This window comes from Rosa chinensis, chromosome 7 (genome assembly GCF_002994745.2).
Source record: "Rosa chinensis cultivar Old Blush chromosome 7, RchiOBHm-V2, whole genome shotgun sequence".
Lineage (NCBI taxonomy): Eukaryota > Viridiplantae > Streptophyta > Magnoliopsida > Rosales > Rosaceae > Rosa > Rosa chinensis.
The window spans coordinates 57,086,920-57,110,458 of NC_037094.1; the positions used below are offsets into that span (position 1 = coordinate 57,086,920).

General features: G+C 38.5%; 2 protein-coding genes and 1 long non-coding RNA gene across 3 annotated transcripts; 2 read left to right on the top strand and 1 right to left on the bottom strand.

Moving 5' to 3' along the window:
- Positions 1-799: 799 nt before the first annotated feature.
- On the bottom strand, positions 800-6,357 carry LOC112175906 (putative disease resistance protein RGA4). The gene is made up of 2 exons (XM_024313646.2): positions 1,778-6,357; positions 800-1,686 (listed from the first exon to the last, which is right to left on the bottom strand). Exon 1 carries the CDS (start codon positions 5,663-5,665, stop codon positions 1,778-1,780), a length of 3,888 nt encoding a protein of 1,295 aa, XP_024169414.1. The 5' UTR covers positions 5,666-6,357; the 3' UTR covers positions 800-1,686.
- Positions 6,358-11,413: 5,056 nt separating this feature from the next.
- Positions 11,414-12,811, top strand: LOC121050844. The gene is made up of 3 exons (XR_005804179.1): positions 11,414-11,562; positions 11,806-11,850; positions 12,570-12,811. It is a non-coding gene; the product is annotated as an uncharacterized LOC121050844 (long non-coding RNA).
- Positions 12,812-21,494: 8,683 nt separating this feature from the next.
- Positions 21,495-22,989, top strand: LOC112178244. Its single transcript, XM_024316420.1, has 4 exons — positions 21,495-21,629; positions 21,771-22,059; positions 22,467-22,547; positions 22,694-22,989. Exons 1-4 carry the CDS (start codon positions 21,495-21,497, stop codon positions 22,987-22,989), a joined length of 801 nt encoding a protein of 266 aa, XP_024172188.1.
- Positions 22,990-23,539: the final 550 nt, after the last annotated feature.

Below are 23,539 nucleotides of genomic sequence, written 5' to 3' on the forward strand. Positions count from 1 at the left end.
CGAGGATCCCTACCACGTAAAGCCACGGTACTATTGGATGAAACTCCGAAGGCTAAGAAGGCAAAGCATCGGAGAATGCAATTATATGGCACGACTCAAAGCAACTATAGAGATAACCTTTCTGGCAGATGAGTATTCACTGTTTCTCTTTTTGAAAAGAAAAGGGTGCTAATCTTGCACTGACCCAATATTACCTCTAATAATCAAATAGACTACATATCATCACCCAGACCAAATGAAAGACTACAGATGTGGCAGTAAGACACCAAGTTGAAAGCTAAAATCTCCACTGGATGAGAATTGTTGCTCAGGGAACAAAAACTAAGGGATTGGTAATATAAGCCAGAAGCGATACAATAAACATCAACATACAAAATCAGCCACCGGCAAAAGGAAGAAAATTATGATTTATGAAAACTTACTTTTATAGACTCACTTATGAAAACTAACTTTTAAAGATTCACCTATGACATCTGCAACCTCTTTCAACCCCACATGGAGAAGGTAAAGTAACGACTGTAATTGAAAAGCTACATACATCAAAAAAGCAATTTAACTCTTATCTTTGACTGCTAGCCAGGTGATGAAGATGCTGGAATGTATACTACCTTTGAAAGATGCTGGTGGAATAATAGGATAAAGAAATTTAATACTAGTGCAGCACACCAAGATATAATTTAATCCAATCTTCATTTCAACAAGTAAATACAAAGAAATTAAATCACACAAATTTTATATCTTTAAGCTTAAAAGAAAAGTTAAAATGTTCCAATCCTAAATCAGCCACTAGATAGTCTGACATTCATGGGTCTGATCACCGGTCAGTCCGGCATGTGAGCCACCATGACCTTGGTGAGAAGGGGGATGAGTGCCTGAGCAGGTGATGGAAGAGTCTTTTTTCATAAAATTACTTAAAAGAATACAGAAATACATTACCTTATAAAATGTGGCAAAAAGAGACTAAGGTGGGAGACTGGGAGTGTTCACTTGGTAGTTGACCTAAAAAAAAAAAAGGAAAAAGAGAGCCCTTATCGGTGCAAAGCTCTTTTTTGAACAAATAAAAGGAAAGTCCATGCTTGCAAGACACTATTTTGCAGAGTCAGTTAAGCTGTTCTTTTGGTAAATTGGCTTTACTGAACCAAATAGGAGCTACAAAGAGGCAAGTCTCCCAACACAAAAACAACTAAACAAGCAACAAAAAACCATAAAGGGATTTAATAACAGAACTGACCAACAGTCCAACACAAACGCAGAACTGAAAAATATAAACCAACAAAGTAACCTCAGAGATGCACAAGACAGCTTGAGTGGATGACTTAGCCATTACCCAGGCCACCTTCCATTTCTTTCAACTTTTGTCCCAGGACTTGACTAGTGATAAAACGACCAGTGAGTTTCGCCACAATCAGATCTACAGAAGTCATGGCAACCACTTGGCCATGAAAATCCTTCTACTCTCCCTCATTTTCACATGGCAGCACCAGATCAAGCAAAATCCAATGTTTATCTGAATTGCTTCCTCCAAGCTAAGGGAAAATACACATGATTTTTCAGAAAAAAAGGCGAAGATGTAACTGGAAACAAAGACTCTCTTATCTTGATGTAGCTAATCTTCATGAATCTGTTGTCAAGTGATGCAACATATTGGCTTCCTTTGTATGTCAGCCACCAATAATGCAAAGGCCACTAGAAACAAAAGAAAAGAATGTAAGCATTGTTAGATTCTGCACAGCAACATCCTCAAGTATAATTCACTGTTATAGTTATTCAACTTTACCTAAGGATTCTGTGTGGTGGATGCAATGTCTTGCCTGTGCTGCACTGCTGATGATCCAAAATGTTTATATGGAATATGAGATATCTTCTGCCAGTCCTCACCAGTTTTCATCTCGCAGCGCTTCTCAAGGACAGGACAGTCAATTATGGACAGGTGATGGAGCGCTCCAAGACATTGTAGACCTTTTGGCAAGAACTTTATTTCTCGGCAGTCTAAGATTTTCAAGGAACGAAGTGAAACAAGATGCTCCACCCACTCAGGCAATTCCATCAGTTTCGGGCAGCGATGAATTTCCAAGAATTGTAAATTCTGGACATGTTGCAGTCCCACCGGCAGACTTGTAAGCTCTTCACAGCTTCTAATCGTCAGGCTTCTAAGTGCCAAGAGGTATTGAAAAATCTCTGGTAGATGAACCAGATTTAAACACATAAGCATGAGGTTCTCAAGGGATGTGAGGTTTTTCATCCCCATAGGCAAAGAGGTTAAGTTCAAACAGTTCTCAATTGAAAATGACCGAAGTGAGCACAAGCCTTCCATGCCTTCCTCTGGCAAACAGATTAAACCACGACAATCAACTATTTCCAAGTTCTCCAGTGAAGTGAGGTACTTTAGTCCACTTGGCAAAGTATCTAGCCCGTGACACCATTCAATTTTCAGCGATTTCAGAGCAGTGAGGTTTCCCAGATTTTCAGGTAGTGAGCTAATATTGGGGCAGGAAGTAACAGTTAATGATATCAGATGTGAATTGTTTTGCACCAATTTTTTTGGTAGAAAGCTCAACTGTGGAAAGGAGTCAATAACAAGAGTAGAGAGTGTGGTAAGCTTTGATACTGACCATACTAAGTCAAGCTGCATGCACTTGCTCAGCTTCAAGTCTCGGAGATGTGGAAACCATGGCATGGTTGTCAAAAAAGGACAATTTGTGATAATAAGTTTTTCCAGGCAAGTAAATACTTCTCCGGAATCAATACTACGCCAAGTTCTTAATTCAGGAAAGTCTTTGAGGGATAGCTCTTTAAGAGAACTAAACGGTCTGTCACCTTCACCAGAGAATTCGACACCAATGCGCACAACAGAATCCATTCCTTGGATGTTGAGGATCTTCAGGACAGGAAGTTGACCGAGTGGAGGAAGACTTTCACATCTTCTGCAATTAATTATATTTAGCTCAGTCAAGTTCCGAGGCCAACTCATCTCCTCTGGGAACTTGGTTCCAGAATAACCATTTATTGACAACTTTTTTATAGAGGGCGATACAGTCAAAGAATCCACCAGAATAAGATCAGTTTGACCATCAACTTGCCTGCCAGCTTGCCTAGATCTGTTATGATCTAGCTTGCACCCGTCATTTTGCCACAACAGTTCCAATGAAGAAAATTCTCTCGTTTTCATCCATACTTTAATCATGTTGTTCCCAGACGGAATTTTAGCATCCTCCAGACATTTGAGTTTTAACTTCCCTCGTAGATTCATTGATGAGAGCTGAAAAATAGAAGTTTCAAAGTTGGGGCCGACGATATATACCGGCAAAGTTTGAAGTCGTCGTAAAATTCCCATGGATGGGGGCATGCCAGCAAGTCTTGGACAATCATCTATGTTCAGATGTCTCAGATTTATTAACTTGGTAGTACCACTTGGTAACTCCTTGAGCTCAATACAACTTGAGAGATTCAGGGTCTGCAAATTGCACAGACCACAGATAGTCGCTGGCATCGTCTCTAGGAGAGTATTTGATAGATCAAGATACCGCAAGGACAGTAGCCCACCAATCTCTTGGTGGAGACTCTTAATTCCAGATCCACTGAAATTCAGCATTCTGAGATGTTTGAAAGTTGCTAGTACGGTTGGAATGGCTTCCATATAATCCTCTCTTGGTGACAGGAAATTGAGGGTTTGCAATCTCTTTGCTTCACACAAGGCTTCAGGGGTCAAAATAGAGCTAGAACTGCAAACAACTGATGCATGACATGTCTTTGAGAGAATATCCTGTCCTAGAGTCGAGGATTCCTCTCCCAGAGTCAAGAATTCCTCACCAGCTACTGATTTTGCAAGATCATTAATAAGATCATGCATCTTAAATTCTGCCATACCTCTGTCATCAGGTTTTCTTACTTCTTGGAAGAAAGACATCATTAGTAAATCCTTAAAATACTCATTGCCAATGTCCTCCAGCTCAAATGAAGACCCTGAATTATAAGGAATTAAGCCATGTGCGAGCCATTGATGGATCAACTTTTCCTTATTAATCTCATAATTCTTTGGGAATATTGAACAATATGCAAAGCAAGCTATCAGATGCAATGGCAAATGATTGTAAATCAGCCTGTAGATGGATAGAATTCTGTTTTCACCTGCATCAATACTCCATAGTTCACTTTCTTGCACATGTAACCAATCGTTTGCTTCTCTTTTAAAGCGCAGCATGATTCCAAGCATATTTGCAACAAATGGGACACCTTGGCACTTGTCTACTATTTTCTCACCGATCTGCAGTAGCCTCGGAAAATCATCCTCTGTTCCATCTGCAAAGGCTCGGTGCTTGAACAACTTCCAGCACTCTTCTTTTCTTAGTGGTTCCAAACGAAAAGAGGGAAATGTCCTAGTTATGTCTGCAACCGCCTCATTCCAGGTGGTTAATATAATTTTACTTCCACCCTCGGAGCCTTTCAATGGATTCATTACTTTATCCCATTCATCTTCATCCACATTCCACACATCATCAAGCACTATTAAGTATCTTCTTCCCAGTAAGGACTCTCTCAATTGAGATTGCAGCAACCCAATCTGAAACAGGTCATGGCTGCCCTCTCTGACATAACTCAACATTTGATTTATGATCTCTGCCGGGTTAAACTTACCATTGACAGACACCCACATCAAAGATTGAAAGTGGCTTGTAACCCTCGGATCATTGTAGACTAACTGAGCAAGTGTTGTTTTCCCCATCCCTCCAATTCCAACAATGGGAATTACTGCAACTTCAGGACCACTACTGGAAGACAATAGCATCCGCACAATCTTATTCACATCCTCTTCTCTGCCATAGACCATTGACTCATTGGGAAAGGGTCCAGTTTCTCGTCTCTCCCTGGTAGTTGACCGTCTATAAGACTCAGTTTTTTTGAACTGGAACCTAGACATTTCCTTGTCTACATCATTCCATCTTGCGTTAAGCTCCTTTAGTCTGCGTGACTTCTTACGGTAAGTAGAAATCGACTCAAGAGTTAAGCAAGTTTTCCTTACCTCATATTTTGTACGCTCTCCAATCTCTCTCATTATCACACCAATCCTGTCCTTCGGACGTGAAAGATAAAGCTCATAATAAACTACCCTCGTTAGATACATCTGCTTACTTCCCTTTCCACTGGCAAGTGGGGCACTTTGAAAGTCTGCCAGTATTTTAGTACTCTGCAGCTCACCAATTCCTAGATGAAGCAGTATCCCTTGAATAATGTCGTTGTCAAACTCTTCTTGTGCTTCAAAAAGCTTGAATATGAGATATCTGGTCTGAGCACCTGGTGTGTGAATAACCCTGGACATGTTGCATTGGTAACGTAGTCTAAATAAGTCTTTCTTAGTGGCAGCACGTAGTCCGTGAGATTCCTCTTTCATCAATTGCTTTCGCAGAACTAGGGTGGCAACCTCATCAAGCAGATTACCAGCATCGACTGCGATTGCTTTGAGATTTATCAGCAAATCCTTCACCCTATCACTTTTCCTCTGCCGCTCCTCTGCATCTTCTATCGCCGCTCTAATCCGCTGCAACGTCTGCTGCATCTTCTCGATCTCCACCCTGAACTCTCTGCGAGTTCGCACTTCACCAGAAACAGCCTCAGTCAACCTTCCAAAGAGCTTATCTACCAGCGCAGATACAATCAAAGACTCCATAATCAATGGAGCTCACAAATTCAGGAAAAGTTGTAAAAATGGAGGTGAGAGATTCGCAACCCTACACTCGATCTGCAGATAACAACTAGCAGAGACAACTTTGACTGATGACTCTCTGTCAATGAGTCAACGACGACTTTGACTGGCCGTGTACATTCGAACAATGAAAGAGTAAATTGTGGCCGCGAAGGAAACAACTTTTGGAATTAAGAGTAAAGGCAGCTCACAAGTCCATATCTTCCATCTGCAGCTTCTCCAACAAATCAGCCAGGCGAGTGGTCTGAGCTGGGATCTCAGTGGAGGAATTATGATCGACGGTGGTCGATCGTCTCAGGTTCAGTGATTTTGTGGATTTAAAACAAATGCGTACGTAGAACACGAATCCACGCGGTAGATCTGGAGAAACATGGAGACAGTAGAAGCTATGAAGAAGAAGAGAAGATGGCCAGATGGGCTCTAATCTCTGAAACAGTAGCTGCGAAGAAGAAGAAGTAGATGATGAAGAAGAAGAGAAGATGGCCAAATGTGTTCTAATCTCTAATACAGTAGCTGCGAAGAACAAGAAGAGAAGAAGAAGATGATGGAAGAATTGGTTTGCAGCAGAGAGTTTGTTTGATTAAAGAGAGATATGAGAGAAAACGCGGCCGAGAGAGAGATGTGAATGGGAGCAAGACTGCAAGAGCAACAAAGAATAAAGTGCACAGAGAAAAGGCATAAAGTGCACAGAGAAAAGGAAAGGTGAATTCAAAGGATTCCGTACAATCATTCCGAATTAATAATTATAAGCTAATTGGCTATTGCCATACAAGTGATACAACTGGCATGACTGAAACGTGTCCGTAGGACTGTGGAGGATATTTTATGATCTACTCTGGATTTTCGTTTTTTTGGTCTGACTACTCTGGCTGGTATAGTGGGTTGTGATAAGTTGACGGGACTGGGTGTGTGAATGGAAGTCGGTTTTAGGTCAAGGATATAGGTGTGGTGCTGTGAGTTGTGACCGCTCTCAGTGAACCCTAAACACTATGTTTGTTTTTGTTAGAGAAGATGATACCATGTGGGCAAGTCTATCATGAAACTGCCAGCCAATTCAATAAATATATACAAATACTGCATATATAATTACCTCGTTTCAAGTAAACAAAAAAAATTAAGGACGAGAATCGCTACTTGCTACACAAGATTCGAGCCCAAACCGGACAACAACACTCAACCGAACCAAACTGGCCCATTCGAGTTGGTTCTTCAGTTCTTTAATCCCAGTCCTAAAATTATCAGTCTAAATTTTCTTTAGTCAATTGTCTAAAGTCATGGGGAAGAGCATGTTCCTGCGCGTAACCTTTTCAATTCTTGTACTGATGGCTTTCTTTCATGTATCTCTTGTTTTTTATCCCAAGTGGGTTGAAAGAATCTCCCCATAAAAATAGTTCGGGACAAAGAGTGATTGATGGCGATCCTCACAGTACTTCTTCACCATCGGTCAACCGAAGTATTTAGCCTTACAAGATGGTATACAACAAAGGATCCATTCATTCAACAAAAAACCACTTGACATGTCAAGATCCAAATTCGAATTGGTTCCGACTTTTTAAAAAAACTAATCTTATATTTGTGCATCACACGGGTTATTGGTGAATGAATGAATAAAATGGAGGTTTCCTTGTTATCCACTTTGTCAATTTTTCATATTCATGTTTTCCTACTGAGTGTTGTTATTGGGACCTCCAAATCTGCTCACTTAACCTCATTCTATTATGAATTATTACATGACATATATAACTTACTATAAAATGACTATTAAGGACAATAATTATACCAAAAAAATATTACATTGATTTTCTATAGACTTTCCAATTCAATAATATTAGATTGCATTCTTTATTATTTCCCTTATCTATTTTAATTTTCTAATTTCACTACATACTCATTAAAGCATTCATATATATATATATATATATATATATATATATATTTAATAAGAGTTAAAACTATGATTATGTTACATAAAAATATATGATATAGTTCAAAGTCATCTCGGTAAGACACCTCCAGCCGCTCTAAAGAAACCAAAACCCTAGAACCAGTTCTCGTCCGGCGGCTCCTGCTTGAGGCAAGCCACTGGCCTCGCAATGGTGCGTGGTCCTGCCAGGCAAGGAGTTTCGCTACTATTGCTTGGAAGGGCTGCCCGGGATTTGTTGATCCAGACTCTGGTGCAGTGGTTTTGGCATGCAGTCTGGGGCGATGTCTCCATGGCACGGTGAGGTGTTGGGCAGTGGCGGCGCTCCATCAATGATGCAGGTCTCGTGGGTGAATGGGTTGCAGGATGTTGGATCTTGGCGGTGCAGGTCGAGGTGCCACAGGTCGTGGCGTTGTCATGGCGACCTAGTTGGGTGGAGGGGTTGTGCGCGCATCCTTGGCGTGATGGAGATGACGACTAGGCTTGGACCAAGCTTTCCTAGCTGGGTTTGGGTTGGCTTTTCTTTGGGTTGTTCCTTTAGGGCTCCCATTTGTTTAGTTGTTTTACTTTCTCACTATTTCCTACCTAGGCAACTCTATTGTGCAACTATGAGTTTTATCTTTGGGCTTGCTTATTTACTATGTTATTTCATAGTGTATAGGCTTGCTTAAATAAGTGAGCATGAGTACCGTCAAATGATATGACCTAATCTATGTATCACTGTGGTTTACCACAAACTCTTTATCTACCCATAGATGGTAGAGGGAGGATATATAATGGTCATTTCTGGCCTGAGTTAATGATATATCGACATGTTATTATTTAAAAAAAAATAAAAATATTGATATACATGTTGAACGCATATTGGTGAGGGAAAACAAAACAAATCTTAGGTCATCTAAGTCTATCCATTATATTTACAAAAAAAAAAAATGAGCTAGCAATTTTTTAAAACAAATATTAAAATTTTTTTTTTGAATAGAAATTGATATCAATAGCCAAAATAAGGCCAGAGTCTACAAACCCTCAAATAAGAAACCCGGCAAGTAACAACTGGTACAACCTATTTAAGAAATTGCAAACAATTAAGTTCTAAGAAGCGCTTGCTTTACGCAAGCCTACACAAGAAAGGATTACCTCGTCTTCTAAGAAAAGGAAATCATTCAACTGGTCCCTACTTGCCAATCACACAATTGTGGTACAAGCAAATAACTAGAAACGTCTTGGAAAAACTTATAGAAGCTCTCCTAACTCACACAGGCTTGAAACCCAGAAAAAAATAGAGACTATGCCACAACTAGCTCCTTTCCTTTCAGATTAGAGCTTGCAGGAGCATCTGCACCATTCAGATTGGTCAACAAACTCTTCTTAGCAGACTTGTGCTTCCCTGCACCATCTACCTTCACAGCTTTCTTCTTTTCAACAGTTCCAAGTGGGAGTTTATTTTTGCTCCCTACCGGCCTCCCTCTCTTCTTCTTCACCATGCCTTGATCATTCTGTGGCATAGCAACCAAACCCATATCTGCAGGTTCGAGGATTTTTTTACCCACTGCCAAGCTCAATTTGAGTTTCTTTGGAGAGATGGTGAGCTCAGCCTCAACCCTAGATCGACGCTTACCTGTCAAAGTCTCCACCATACTGTCAGAATCTCCAATCTCTCTAATGCTTACCTTACGACGTGGTTTCTACACCAAGTAAGTAGGGTTACACAAAAGCTGCTCCGGGATCATTTTTGGGAGTTGAGATTTGAATATCAAGCTATGCCCATTGAATGAAACCCTAGGAGTGAAAGCAGCATCATGGCTGCAACCTTCAGAGCCCGACCCCGTACCCAGGCCACCAGCCCCAACCTACACCGCCGCCGACGTGCCCAACACTGTACGCTCCACATCATCATCTTCCTCATTCAGCGGCGGCCCCGAACACGGTAAGCCAACATGTGTGACCAAGCCACACACCTCACATCTTCCAAACAACTTTTCATACTTAAATTTGCATAAGAACTCAATCGTATCCTCCACCCAATACCATCGTTGAAAAGATATTGGTCAGATCAAAGGAATCTCAACCTGGATACGATACTTACCAACCTTCTTTCCTTGCTTATCAATCTCCTGAAAGTCCCCCAAGGTATACCCAATCATCGTCATCACCCTTTCGGATCTGAAAGCAGGTGGAATACCTTGCAACGTGATCCAATAAGAGGACTTCACCAGCGGTACCTTCTCAATTGGCATAACCCATCATACTCAGCCAAAGCCACAAGAGCACGGTTAAAACCCCATGGCGCACCTCTCCAAACCCTCGCCCAGTCTGTAGGATCCGAAAAAGTAAACAAAACCCTACCCCCTTCAGCCTCTTCAACTTGCAACGTTCCATTGATCCTCCATGCAGATCGAAACATACCTAGGAAGGAGCGGACCTTGAACTCCCTGGCAGTAAGGAGTTTCCCAACCATGAAAACTTCAGATTGTCGTAATCCCTTGCCTTGCGACGGACGGAGATCTACCTTCTTCTTCCCCTCAGCGAGAGCGAGAGAGGAGGCAAGTCGAGCAGCCATAGCATCAACGGAGCTCATGATGTGGCAGTTGAAAATTGCACAGAATGCAAAACCCTAACCCTAGAAAATAGAGAGACAGAGCGGCGTTCTTCTTTTTTTATAAATACAAATATTTAAATAATTAATCATGAGGTACATAAAATAAACATTAAGAGAAAATGATTAATCTTCATATTTTTTTGCAAAGCTAAAACAGAAAAAAAAAAAAATAGTTCATGTTATTTTCTTGTTGATTAGAAATTATACCTTGTGTTTAATTTTTTTTTATCAAAAAAAACTTTTATGTTGTCTGATTAAGGAATGGATATGTAATTAAGATTCATAGAGTAATTAATTCATTGAATTAACTAATTTTTTTTTTAAAAGATAATAGTTTGTTTGCAAATTACATGAGTGAGGTTATTTGAGGAAATTCAGTGAGGTTTATTTGAAAGTTATCAACATAACTGTTATTTATCGACCGGAACTTCTACAGCCTTGTTGTTTGATCGTGTAAACTCTGGATGCCCCAGAGGTTTTAGCATTTAATGGTATTTTCTCTTTCAAAAAAAACATAACTGTTATTTATTTATTATTATTATTATTATTATTATTATTATTATTATTATTATTATTATTATTTTGTAAAAATATGAATACACTACAAGATATAGTCAGTGCATTTATGGTCGTTCATAAAAAAATTGGCAAACACCTTTGAAGCTAATTTATAACTTACACCTTTCTGCTGCCTTTATCAATTGTGATCTCTTGTACGTTCTAAAGGAAGAGAGGTGGTTTTTTTTATAATAAAAGTAGCTGCCTAATAATATTGAGATTGGAGTTTTGAGGTTTTTAGTTGTCTTTGAGTTAATAAGGTTTGGGATTTTGGCTGCATGTGAGTTAATTGGTTATAGTTTTTTCATCTTATACCTAATATATATATATATATATATATATATATATATATTAATAAAGCGAAGAGGACTTTACTGTTCATCTTGGGGAAACTTTCGAACTTCCAATTTTGCCCATGGTTTGGTTGAGGTGGAAGACAGCAAGGAGGGTTAGAAACGTAAATGCAGAAAGCATGGTAAGGAGAGTAGTGAATTCCACTATCTCTGAGGATTTCTCCGACATAGAGAAAACTTGGGGAAACTTTCGAACTTCCAATTTTGACCATGGTTTGGTTGAGGTGGAAGACAGCAAGGAGGGTTAGAAATGTAAATGCAGAAAGCATGGTAAGGAGAGTAGTGAATTTCACTATCTCTGAGGATTTCTCCGACATAGAGAAAACGAGGAGGCGAAAAAAAAAAAAAAAACAAAGAGAGAAGAGAACGTACTGCAGAAGAGGGAAGAAAGGAAAGAGGAATCGAGAGGAGACGAAGATATCAAGGCTGGGTTTTATTTTCTTCCTTTTGATTTCTGTTTCTTTTCATTCCTGCATGGGTCTTTGTTCTAGAATTTCGGAGTTGGATTTGAGTGGGCTCTGGAATTAATTTTGGTTTAGGATTATAGAGATATGAAGAAGTAGGGAATTGGTTTTGGTTTTGGTTTTGGTTTTGATTTTGATTTTGATCGAGATTAAGATTTTATTGATTTGGATAGGTCATTGAAAGGGTTTTCATGATTTTGTTTTTACAGGCAGTGGAAGAGGCGAGTTTTGCAGTAGAATCTCAACCAAAACAGGTTAGATTTCTAATCCCTAATGTTGTTTCTGTGATCTGTTTATGTGATGTGATGTGATTTGTGAGGTACAAGTTTATTTGTGATTGGTCTTTCGAAGACCTTGAGAATTTAAGATGATGTAGTACTATTTTGGCTTTGAAGAATCCAGTCTTTTTATGAACAAAAGAAACTGCTGCTAAGATGATTGTTGTTTTCATATAGTACTTTATTTGTTTTGTGGCTTCATTAGGTGAGAAAAAGTTTTGGCCAAGGAAAGGGATTTGAGCCATTTTCAGATTTTCTGGAATTTCGACCCAGTCACTTACTTTTGCAAAACTGTACTGATCTACTGGGATTTTGAGGTCGGTTCCTTCTAAAGAGTTTTAGTAGACATCTTAAAGAGTCATATCGAACTAGAATCACCCAAAATGGAATTTTCTGGAATTAGTTATGAATTTTCAAATGGTATATGATGGTGTGTAAAAATGGATAATTTGAGCAGAAAAGCATAAAACATTGAGCTAGGCATCCAATGCTACACACAGACAGTCGTTAGAGTTTGCTGACATGGTTATTTAAGTTATTGAATTTGAGCAGATAAGCATTACTAATTAAAGAGGATGGTGTTCATGAGAGTGTAGTTACTGTTTTGGAACATAATATGTAAAATTTGATGGGGTTTAGTTAAGGCAGTGTTTTCCATTTTGAATGCTTGATATTGTCAATTGTGTGTTTTGCAGGAAGTTCTTAATAGGAAGTTGCGATACAAAGCTCCTAGAACTGTTGGATTGTAGAAATTGCTGAACATCGATGCTCTTTCAAATAAAGTTCATGTATGCCGTTATTGATTTAAAAAAAATTTGTATTAGTACAAGCATATTGTGCTTCATTACATATATATATGGAACAACTGCAAGTTCATTCAACCATTTTTCAAAAATCAGAATGAAGAGGTGTGCGAGCACCGCACTTCCGCACTCGCGGAAGCGCGAGCAGGAAGGCTAGTATATTTTAATAGATGATCGTTTCACATTAGAAATTCACCACGGCGGTAGATTTTTTAGGTTGGGCAGTGGCAGTCGACATTATAAGGGAGGAGAAGTGGTCTGGATTGACGGAAATGATCCAGACACCATATCATGGCCATGCCTCAATTGCATGGCAGAAGACTTGGGCTACAGAGAGCCCCTAATGACGTACTGGTTCAAGATTCCTAGAAGTAAAGATGGTGAAGACTTTCTGCCAATTAGGGATGAAAAAGAAGTTAAACAAATGTTGGCATTTGTTCAAAGTTCCATGGTGCTGCAATTATATATTGTAGGAGGAGGGGTGAGAAGAAGAAAAAAGAAGCAGAACTTGAAGATGAACCTGGGAATAAAGTTGCACCTATTTGTCATGACAAGTACATTGGGAATGTGATTGAAGACATAGTAGAGGAGGATGGTATGAGTAGTCATGGGGTAAAAGATAAAGGAAAAATAACTAAGGCTGGTGAGAAAAGAAAGGCAATTAAGAAGGGAAAGAGTAGTGGTTTGAACGACAACTCCAACCATTTTGCAAAGGTGGCTATGAACAATGATGTTGAGGTTACAAGTAGAGGTACTGCACAGTCACCTAGGTTGCTCCTTTCATTGCAAAAGTTTATGTAGATCAGATTATAGCTGATAGAAACTGGTCTAGAGAGGGGATGCAAGCTACTGTTGGTAGAGACTATGAGATGAGAATAGGGTATCAGATGTGTTTTAGGGTAAAGAAATGGGCTCTCAAGCTTGCAGAGGGGACTGTTGAAGACCAATATAACCTACTAGAAACATAAGTTGATGTTATTAAAAAGGCAAATGATAATACATCAGTATGGATTGAAGGAGATGTGGTGGGTGAGAGCAGAAGATTTAAGAGGATGTACATATGTTATGGTGCTCTGAAAAAGGGTTGGATAGAGGGACGTAGGCTAATTATAGGTCTAGATGGGTGTCATTTGAAGACTGTGTATAAAGGTATACTTTTAACAGTTGTAGGAATCTATAGCAATAATGGTATGTATCCGATTGCCTTTGCCATTGTTGAGAAGGAAAAAAAAAGAAGCATGGACATGGTTTGTGGAGTTCTTGAAGCAAGACTTGGAGTTGAACAATTGCTACTCATATACATTCATCAGCGACAAGCAAAAAGTGTTGTTAGATGCTGTGAAGGATGTAATGCCTAATGCGGAGCATAGACATTGTGCAAGACATTTGTATAATAACTTCAAGGATGAAGGACATATCGGAACTGAATTGAGAGATCTTTTTTGGGGTATAGCAAGATCAACAACCAAGACATGGTTTTTGAAGAACATGGACATCATATGTGAAAAGTCACCTAGTGCATGGAATTGGTTGAGAGAGAGACTGGCTGAACATTGGAGCAGGTCTCACTTTAGGATTGAGCACAAGTGTGACATTTTATTAAACAACCATTGTGAAGCCTTCAACTTCAAGCTACTTAAAGCTAGGGAAATGCCTATTTTATGGTTTTGGGAAGAATTAAGGCTGAACTTGATGAAAAGGTTGGCTAATACGAGATGTGCAGGTTCAAGGTGGAAGTGCAAAGTTGGTCCAAGGATTGAAAAACTGTTAAAGAAGAATGCAGAAAGAAGTCAAGATTATAGTCCTGAGGAGTCATCGAACAAGAGATTTCAAGTGAAAGGGAGAGGGGTTACTTGTGCTTCTGGTGTGAATTCCCTACATGATGTGAACCTTGTTGCAAGGACATGCACATGTCGGAGGTGAGATCTTTGTGGATTGCCCTGTCCACATGCAATAGCATGCATTTTCTCAAAAGGTTACAATCCTGAAGACTTTGTTGATGAGTGTTATTCTAAAAAAAAGTACATGGAAGCTTATGAACCGGCAATCAACCCAATTCTAGGAGTTGCTGGATGGGAAGTGATTAACAAGCCCATCATGCCTCTGATAGGGGACCTGGCAGACCAAAATTGTCAAGAAATAAAGAACGAGCACTACTAAAAAAAACATCATTTGCGACGCCTATTTTGCGAAGGCAAATTGAGCTTTTGCGACGGCAAAAACTTTTCGCGACGGCAAATTAAACTTTTTGCAACGGAAATGTTAGCATTGCAATAGGTGGCGTCACAAGATCCATTTGCGAATACAACTCTCCCAAACATCAAAACTGTGACTTGCGAATACAAATGTTAGCATTGCAATAGGTGGCGTCACAAGATCCATTTGCGAATACAACTCTCCCAAACATCAAAACTGTGACTTGCGAATACAAATTCCATTCTTCTATATATCTGTAATGTGAAAATAACATATGATTTTAATCCCAAACACGAATCGGCATTTAAAGTTCCAGGTCAGCTTATGCAAAATTGTTACATCACAAAAACTTCCTGGAATGAGAAATCAATAAAACAATGCTTATGGGGTCTAGTTGAACCATGCAGAAATCAAAATATTACCTGCAATTACTTTCCACCAGCAGCAAAAGATCGCAAACCAATTCCTCTTTCTAATGGAGAAGAAGCTACATTAGTAAGCAAGACCAGTACTTTTGTACTCCACTATATCCAAACATTTCCAATCCTCTCATTTCAACTTGTTTATGTAATGTTCTACTTAAATCACTAAGCTTTATCCATACAAGATACTAAGCTCTAGACTACACTATTATCAGCAAAACCACATAATCCACAATTTCCAATCCTTTTCCTTAACTCAACTTCTACCCAACAAATTGGCAAACCATATAAGCAAGTAAATACACAAATTACAATAGTTAACCAATAAATTAGACATAAAAACTCACTCGTAGTCGTCGTTCTTAATGAACTTGATGACGATTTCCTTCTTTGGTTGCATCTGAAGCATCTTCATAAATGAACGGTGTGGGTTTTCGATTACCTCCAAAGGTCCCTGACTTGATACACATTTACGCAAGCGTACGTATCGTTGTCAAGATAGAGAAATATTGTGCCCAAAGTTATCGTACCACGGGGATTAGTGGCTAACCCACAATCCTTGGGTATTCCGAACTAAAGTCACTAAGCAAACAAAAGAAAAATAAAGAAAATAAAATAAATAAAAATGCTACTCTAAGGCACCAAGCCTTAGCAATGCTCGGCTTTGGTTTTCACGAAAGCCTAATCAAAACTAAAAGCCTAGTGATGACTATTTACAATGAGATAGAAATTGTCATTCGAAATTGTAATTGTGATTTTCTAAAAGACTAAGCCAAAAACAAAATGAATAACAACAATAAAAAATGAATAAAAAAATAAAAGAGAGATAGATTTGGGTATTAGGGCTACCAAAACATGAACTAAAGGCGTAGAGCTCTAGAAATTAGGGATTTAAGCATGCAATAGTTACAACCTAGAATGTAACGATTACTTAGTTCTCTACCTAATGCCGGTTAAGGCCACTAAGTCAATTTCTCTCATTTGGTATCCATTCTTCCGACTAAGGCAAGAATGAACTCTCTAACCCTAATCATCATGCCTTGTTAGGGCCACAACGTCTAGGATTAAAGGCGAAGGGCACAAGAAAATAGAAACTTAGGCAATCATTAATTCTCGATTAAGCAACTACTTGACACACCACACTAATTATATGAAGCTAGTGAACAAAAGAACCACCAATTGTATCACACAATACAAATCTCAAAACATAACAAAGAGAGTGGTCAATTCCCTAAATTTATGCATCAAGAACCAATTAGCATTGTAATTAGAGTGCACCCATATGAAAATACATTATTTATCACTTGAAAAATATATGAATTACATCAAAATTGAGCTAGAGTTAGAAACCCTAGCCTCCAAAAGTAACTACTCACAACCCATATTCATGAACATCAAAATTACAAAATTCAAATAGCAAAGAGTACAGAAGTGTAGGAGAAAATAAGGATAGTCACAAATAGCTAAGAAGCTAGCATGACTAGCCTTGAATTACAACTCCCACAAAATACCCAAATATTGAATCTTGTAGAGATTGAGCCCCTTGATGGATCCTTGAAGCTTTGGGTGAGTAGCCCTCTAAATATCCAAAAGAAAACTAAACAAAATAAGAAAAATGGGAGGGAAGGAGGGAGAGGGCAGCAACCCTCCCCAAAGTTTGCCGTGCGACGCTGCTCGGTGTGAGAGACTCCCTTTAGGTTGACGGGAAGGAATGAATATATATGGCTACTTTCGTGTGAAGGAGGAAGGATAATTAAGGTAGTGGAGAGAGATAAGGAATTAACTGCTGGGATTGAAGAAGTAAGGGAATGGCTCGTGTAAGTGATTGGAATTGAAGAGGACAAATGCCACGTGTCACATGGTGCATTGAGGTGCCTTGCCTTCATTTCATCCTAATTGCTTCAGAGCCCACGTGCTGCAGCCTTAAACCAAACCACTCATTCATTTGCTTAATTAATTAATCATGCCAAACCATGATTGATTAATTAATTAAACAGCCACTTCTTTTCTTTCTTTTTTTTCTTTTCCTTATTTTTCTTTGCTCAATGCATTTCCGCATATATTATCAGAGACAATTGGATTCCACTCCCTTGATGCCATCGATAACGGTTGACTTGACATTGACTTTTTGTTCTTTTATCGAAAACTCCGAATTGCTCCATTTTTGGATCATTTTCTCTTAATTTCCGCAACTCCGCTTATTTCCTACACAATAAATAAAAATGGATCAATTACATAATAATTGGCTAGAGGATTAACTAATTCCTAGTGTTTTAGATACAATTACATGCATAGAAATGCGTGTAATCAGTCCCGCCGATGTGGTCGAGCTCCATGGCCTTGTCCACCAGAGTCTCCATCGCAAACCGAAGCACTGCTCCTTCCAATTGGTGTTGTTGTATATCTTCGTCTGTACGATCTTCTCGATCAAATTTGTTGTGTATCTGGGGTTGGGTTGGTGTGAGAGAATTGTTGTTACAGTTTGGTGAAGGAGGAGCTTTCGGTCTCGACTGTAAGGAAGAGCTGTCGATCTCGGCGGTAAGTTCCGGTGCAGACCTCGTCGATGTAGAAGGTAGGTTTCTGTTCCGGTTCTGGTTCGAGGCGCTGCAGAGCTTGGTCCAGAGAGAGAGAGAGAGTAAATTGGGGCTGTAGATTAGGGCTGCAGATCGATGTTAGTGGGAAATAAGGCTTAGAAACCAAAAGAAAAAATTGAGGGAAAAAGTATTCTTCCTACGGCAAGACGAGATTGAGTCGCAATTGATAAAAAGCTTACTACGATAAACATTTGCCATTGCAAATGAGAAGGCTTATTTGCGACGGAACATTTTCCATAGCAATAGGGTCTCAATTGCTACTGCAATTGATGCCGAAGTAAAAAGGAGAAGCTATTGAAGTTTTTTTTAGTAGTGCAGGTTTGCTGTTTATTATGCATTTGTCATTTGAAAACGGTAGAAATTTAAACTATGAATATTATCTTTTCAAAAGAAAAAAACTATGAACATTATAATTGACAACTTTTGTTTCTATTGTTAAGGTGAGATGCCACCAGCTGCTGGAACAACTAAATTACCCAATATATATTACAGTAAGATTAGTTGTGGAAAATGTCACAAGCAAGGGCATAACACGAGGACTTGTGATAGGCGCAATCAACAAGGAAGTACCTCTCAAGTTGTAAGTAATTTAATTTTTATTTGATTATAAATTTGGAGGCATTTTGTATTGCTGCAAGTGTAAATGTACTAGATGTTAAATTATAGTAATGTAAAGGCTGAACATATGGTAATGCAAATGGATAGAGTTCTACTATGAAGCAAGGCGATGCAAATGAAAAAGGTTCTCAAAATGTTCAGCACAATGGCAATGCAAATGATGAACATAGAATGCAGAATGCTTAGCAATGTGGCAATTCTAATGGACATAGTTCTGAAAATGTTCACGATGAGGTAATCATTCATAAAATGAGAATGTCAAAGCTTAAATGTAAAATCAGGTTTTTGGGCCATTGCACGAAATTAAATGGGTCTTTTGTTTTACTTGAAATCATAATATCAAAGCTTAAATGCCAATGAATGATGCTTCTTTTGTGATATTTGACTTGTTTTTATTTTACATCATGCCAATGAACTATAGTTTTTGTTCTAAATGGGATTGCTCTTTGAGTCAGGAGTTAATTATGGAATATTAACCTTTCCTCCATGCTTATTTGTGGAATATGGGAGAGCCCAGTGGACCTTAATAGATAGTTAATTCATACACTACTCTCTTTGTCTGCAACCAATGGCAATACCTAATTTAATTAGGGAATTGAATTGTCCCTTACTGTTGGATTTGTTTCTTGCCTTGTTTCTTTATGTGAATGTTATTCTGACTACTTTGTCATGATTTGAATTGTATTCATACATGTGAGAGTGTTAATTATGGATTGATTAAATTATCGTATGTGTTTTTCTATTAACAGAAGCATCATGAGATTCCATCTCAACAATCACTTGCGAAAGCACCTTTTGTTTCATCGCAACCACTTCCATCACCTCTAAATTTCTCACAAGAAATTCCTCCAGTTCAAAGAAGTTCTCAACCTATTGGATCATTCTTAGCTTCCTTCTCCATCATGCACAATGATCCTGTAACAGGGAGGCCAAAGAAGCAAGTTGCATTCAGAAATCCTAAGAATTATATGTCAACTGAGAATGCAAGCAAGCCTATTTGGAGACCTTACAAGTGTTGTTTTTTGCCATAAACTCTGTCTTCAGGTTCTTTGATCAAAATAGGGCATTTTGTGATAACTCTTTGAACAATTAGGATTGAATATTTTCTGAAAATTTGACAGGTCATTTTGGTACAGTAGTGTTTTATGTTAGTATGGAATGCTTATGTAATTTGTAGTTGGGATATGCAGTTTTGAACTATGTTAGCTTTACCGTTATTCTAAGCATTTACATGACCATTATTCATGCATTCATCATCAGTAATCAAAGCATACAATGGTGAAAATGATTGATTAAGAGATTGATTCAAAATGAGGGAATGTAAGAGGAAGAAAAAGATTGATTTAATAAATTGAGGAATTATAAAAGGAGGGAAAAGTTGGCAAAATTGGATGAAATTTTATATTTAGGAGGAAAAAATTGGATTAAGTTATAAAAATGGCGGGCAAAACTTTTCATCGCCAAAATACCCTTGGAGTTAACAAATTTAAACGGAGAAAACAAACGGAAAGACCAAAGTGATATACAATGATATAGTTCGATAACCAAAGTGAAGTTTTTAAAAGTTAGATGACCAAAGTGATATTTCTGCCTAATTAAATATATCAATATAGGGAAATGACAAAAAATGTCACTTTAGAGAGTGAAATGATAAAAAGGTCACCTAGTTTCCCACTCGATAAAAAGGTCCATTGTGAATTGTTATTAATATTAATTTAGTCCATATGAATAATGAGGTCATGTTAAAAAAAGGTCAGTTTTTAATTTTTTTGATTCTGATTCTGCCCCTAAGGTAATAAACCTTTATAACCTTCCATTTCAAAATCTGTGAGCTCAAATTTTCTCTCCTTTGATCAGAAAGCTTCCGATTCGATTTGATTGGAGATCTCTTTCCGAGTTTCTTTCTTCGCCGCCCTCTCCACCGGCAGCTTCCGATTTCGCTTTGTGCCCCTGCGACGATCTAAAATCTCACTTTTGAGTGGTTTTGAGCTTTCGCAGCTCTCTTCTCTTTTTCTTGATCTCTGGCTTCGTCGGTCTTCGTCTTGATCACGTTACTGTCTTCTTCTTCTTCATCGACTCAATCGTTAGTTACAGTTTCTCTATTTCTTCGTCTCTCTGGTTTTCTCTGATTTGATTGGTTAGCCTTCTCTCTGTGAATTTGTTCGTTTTGGTTTTTGTAGTGTATTTTTTTTGTTTTGTGTTAACTTTTATGTTCATAATGTCATGTGCTATTGCGGTACTATATTTGTTCTATACTATGATTCTTTTATTAGTGACATGGCCAGTTACATTTTTAATACTGCTGTTTTGTTCATGAATTATCATTTATTTTGCGAGTATGATGTTGTTCTTCTGTTCAGGCATTAACAGTGACTTTGGCGGTGATCGGTTTGTGTTATTTTGTTGATTCCTTAGTAGTGACATGGCCAGTTACATTTATAATAGTGTTCTTTTGTTCAAGAATTATCAGTTACTTTGCTAGTAACACGTTGAATATTGTTCTTCTGTTCAAGCATTAACAGTTACTTTGGCAGTGACTTGTTTGTGTTGATTCTGTTGATTTCCTTAGTAGTGACATGGATAGTGATTTGTTTTATTTTTGTGCAGTTTTTATGGATACTAGCAATGTTGTCAAGTTTATTTATTCTGGTGAAGCAGCAACAGTTCCATTGTTGCAGAATTGGTCGTTTCTTGACCTATGCGATTCCATACGCTCTCGTTTTATGGATTTGATTCAAGGCAAGTTCATGTCGAGGTACATTATTCCTTCGGGTTCTACTTCATGCTTTCTAGAGAGTGAAGTTGATATGAGAATGATTTTTAGGAATTTGGTTCGTTACAATTCTGATTTTGTTGAAGTGTTTGTGACTGATTTGCCTTCGAGTAGTGAAAGTGTGGTGAGTAATACAGTGTGTGAGGGTTCTAATACCATGCTTGAGGAGAATGATTATTTGGGGTGTTAAGGGGCAGAGGCACCGAAGAGTTATATGACGAAAGGTTGGGAGAGTTATATTCATTCTGAAGGCCAAAAGTTTGAGGGTGGGGTTGTTGAGTTTAGGGATAAGCTGCGTAAATATGCGATAGAAATTGGCTTTTCATATGAGTTTGTTAGAAATGACAAGGTTCGTATTATTGCTTAGTGTTCTAAGAAACATTCTCAGGGCTGCAATTGGCTTGTGAAGGCTCATTTATGCAGGGCTAATGGTTTCTTTATGATTAAAAGGTTGGTTAATGTTCACACATATGGTGTGATTCGTTTGCAGAAGAGTAAGATGATGGGATCCAAGGTTGTCAAGTCTATTATGGTTGATAAGATTCGTGCCAATCTAAACAAAAAGGCAATTGATATAGCTGATGAGATCAAGAGTGATTATGGTTTGGATGTTACTTATCGAACAATTTGGTATGGTACGGAGTTGGCAAAAATAGCCCTACATGGTGATGAAGCTAATTCTTATGCTCAGCTATTTTGGTTCAGTGAGTGTGTTATGAAGTCAAACCCTGACTCTAAGATAGTGATTGAGTTTCAACGAGAAACACACAGATTTCAGCGTATGTTTGTTACCTATGGTGCATGGATGAAGAGTTTTCAATCTTGTAGACCTATTCTTTTTATTGATGCTACATTCATTACAAACAAGTTCAAGGGGCAGATTATTGCAGTATCGGCAAAGGACGCAAATCAAGGTTGAATCTAGTTTTGTATTTTTCTTGTTTCTCTATTTTCCTGCCATGTTCTGTTTTTTGTAATGTAAGTGACATGGTCAGTTCCATAGCTACTGACATGGTCAGTTACATGTTTATTGACAGTGACATGTGCAGTGACTTAAATGTGCTGTGATTTGAATGACTTGTCCCTGACTATGTCACTATCAAGTAATGTTCGGTTATGTTAGCGACATGGTCAGTGACATTTACAATTACATGACAGTTACATCATTTTTTTTTTTCTGTTTCAGGTTTGTATCTAGTTGCTTATGCTATTGTGGATTCTGAAAATGAGAGTAATTGGAGATTTTTCTTGAGGAATTGGCTGAAGAGTTGGCAGAACACCCTATGAGGAGGGTGACGTTCATTTCTGATCGTCATGTTGGGCTTGTTAGTGCTTTCCCTAGAGTGTTTCCTAATAATCCACATGGGTTTTGTTTTAGACACCTGATGTCTAACCTGTCTGACAAATTTCCAGCTGGTTCTTACCTCAAGGATCAGATTCCTTACTTGTTTATGTGTTGTGCTTATTCTCGCACACCAGAGATGTATGAGTTCAACATGGAAATCTTGAGGAGTGAAGGCAGTGACATAGTTGCTCAATTTCTGGAGGATCTTCCGAAGGAGAACTGGTGTATGACTTACTTTAATGGCGAAAGATTTGGTGAAATGACAAACAACTTGGCTGAGTCTTTCAACAATTGGGTGTTGCCTTTAAAGAGTCTTCCTATTCTTGATATTAATGATGGGATTAGAATGAAGTCCATGGCTTGAATTGCTGCTCGGAAGGAGGATGAGCAGGAATGGTCCTCTGAGTTGTGCCCGGTGATTGAAAAGAAACTGAAGGATAATTTTGAAGTCGGAAGACATTGGAGAGTGAGCAGGTCTGATACCTATGTGTATGAAGTTCACTGCCAGAAGTACAATAGCATGGTAAATTTGGAAACTCGCTTTTGTTCGTGTGGAGAATGGTAGCTGTACGGCTTTCCATGTTCCCATGCCCTTGTAGTGATCCAACAACATGGTTCTTCCCTGTATTCGTATGTCAATGAGCTGTACAAGGTGGAGAAATATCGAGAAACTTATTCTTTCCCAATTAATCCTCTTCCCTCTATTTCAAAGCCAGTGCGTGATTTTGGTAGAGATGTGGTGATATTGCAGCCGCTTTTGACTAGAAGACCATCGGGAAGGCCTAGAAAGAAGAGGTTCAGAAAAATGAGCGAGAAAACCAGGGTGATCAAGTGTGGTAGGTGCGGAAAATGTGATGGTCACAACAGAAAGAGTTGTACAACTTCGATATAGGTTAAACTCTGCCTACATGCCT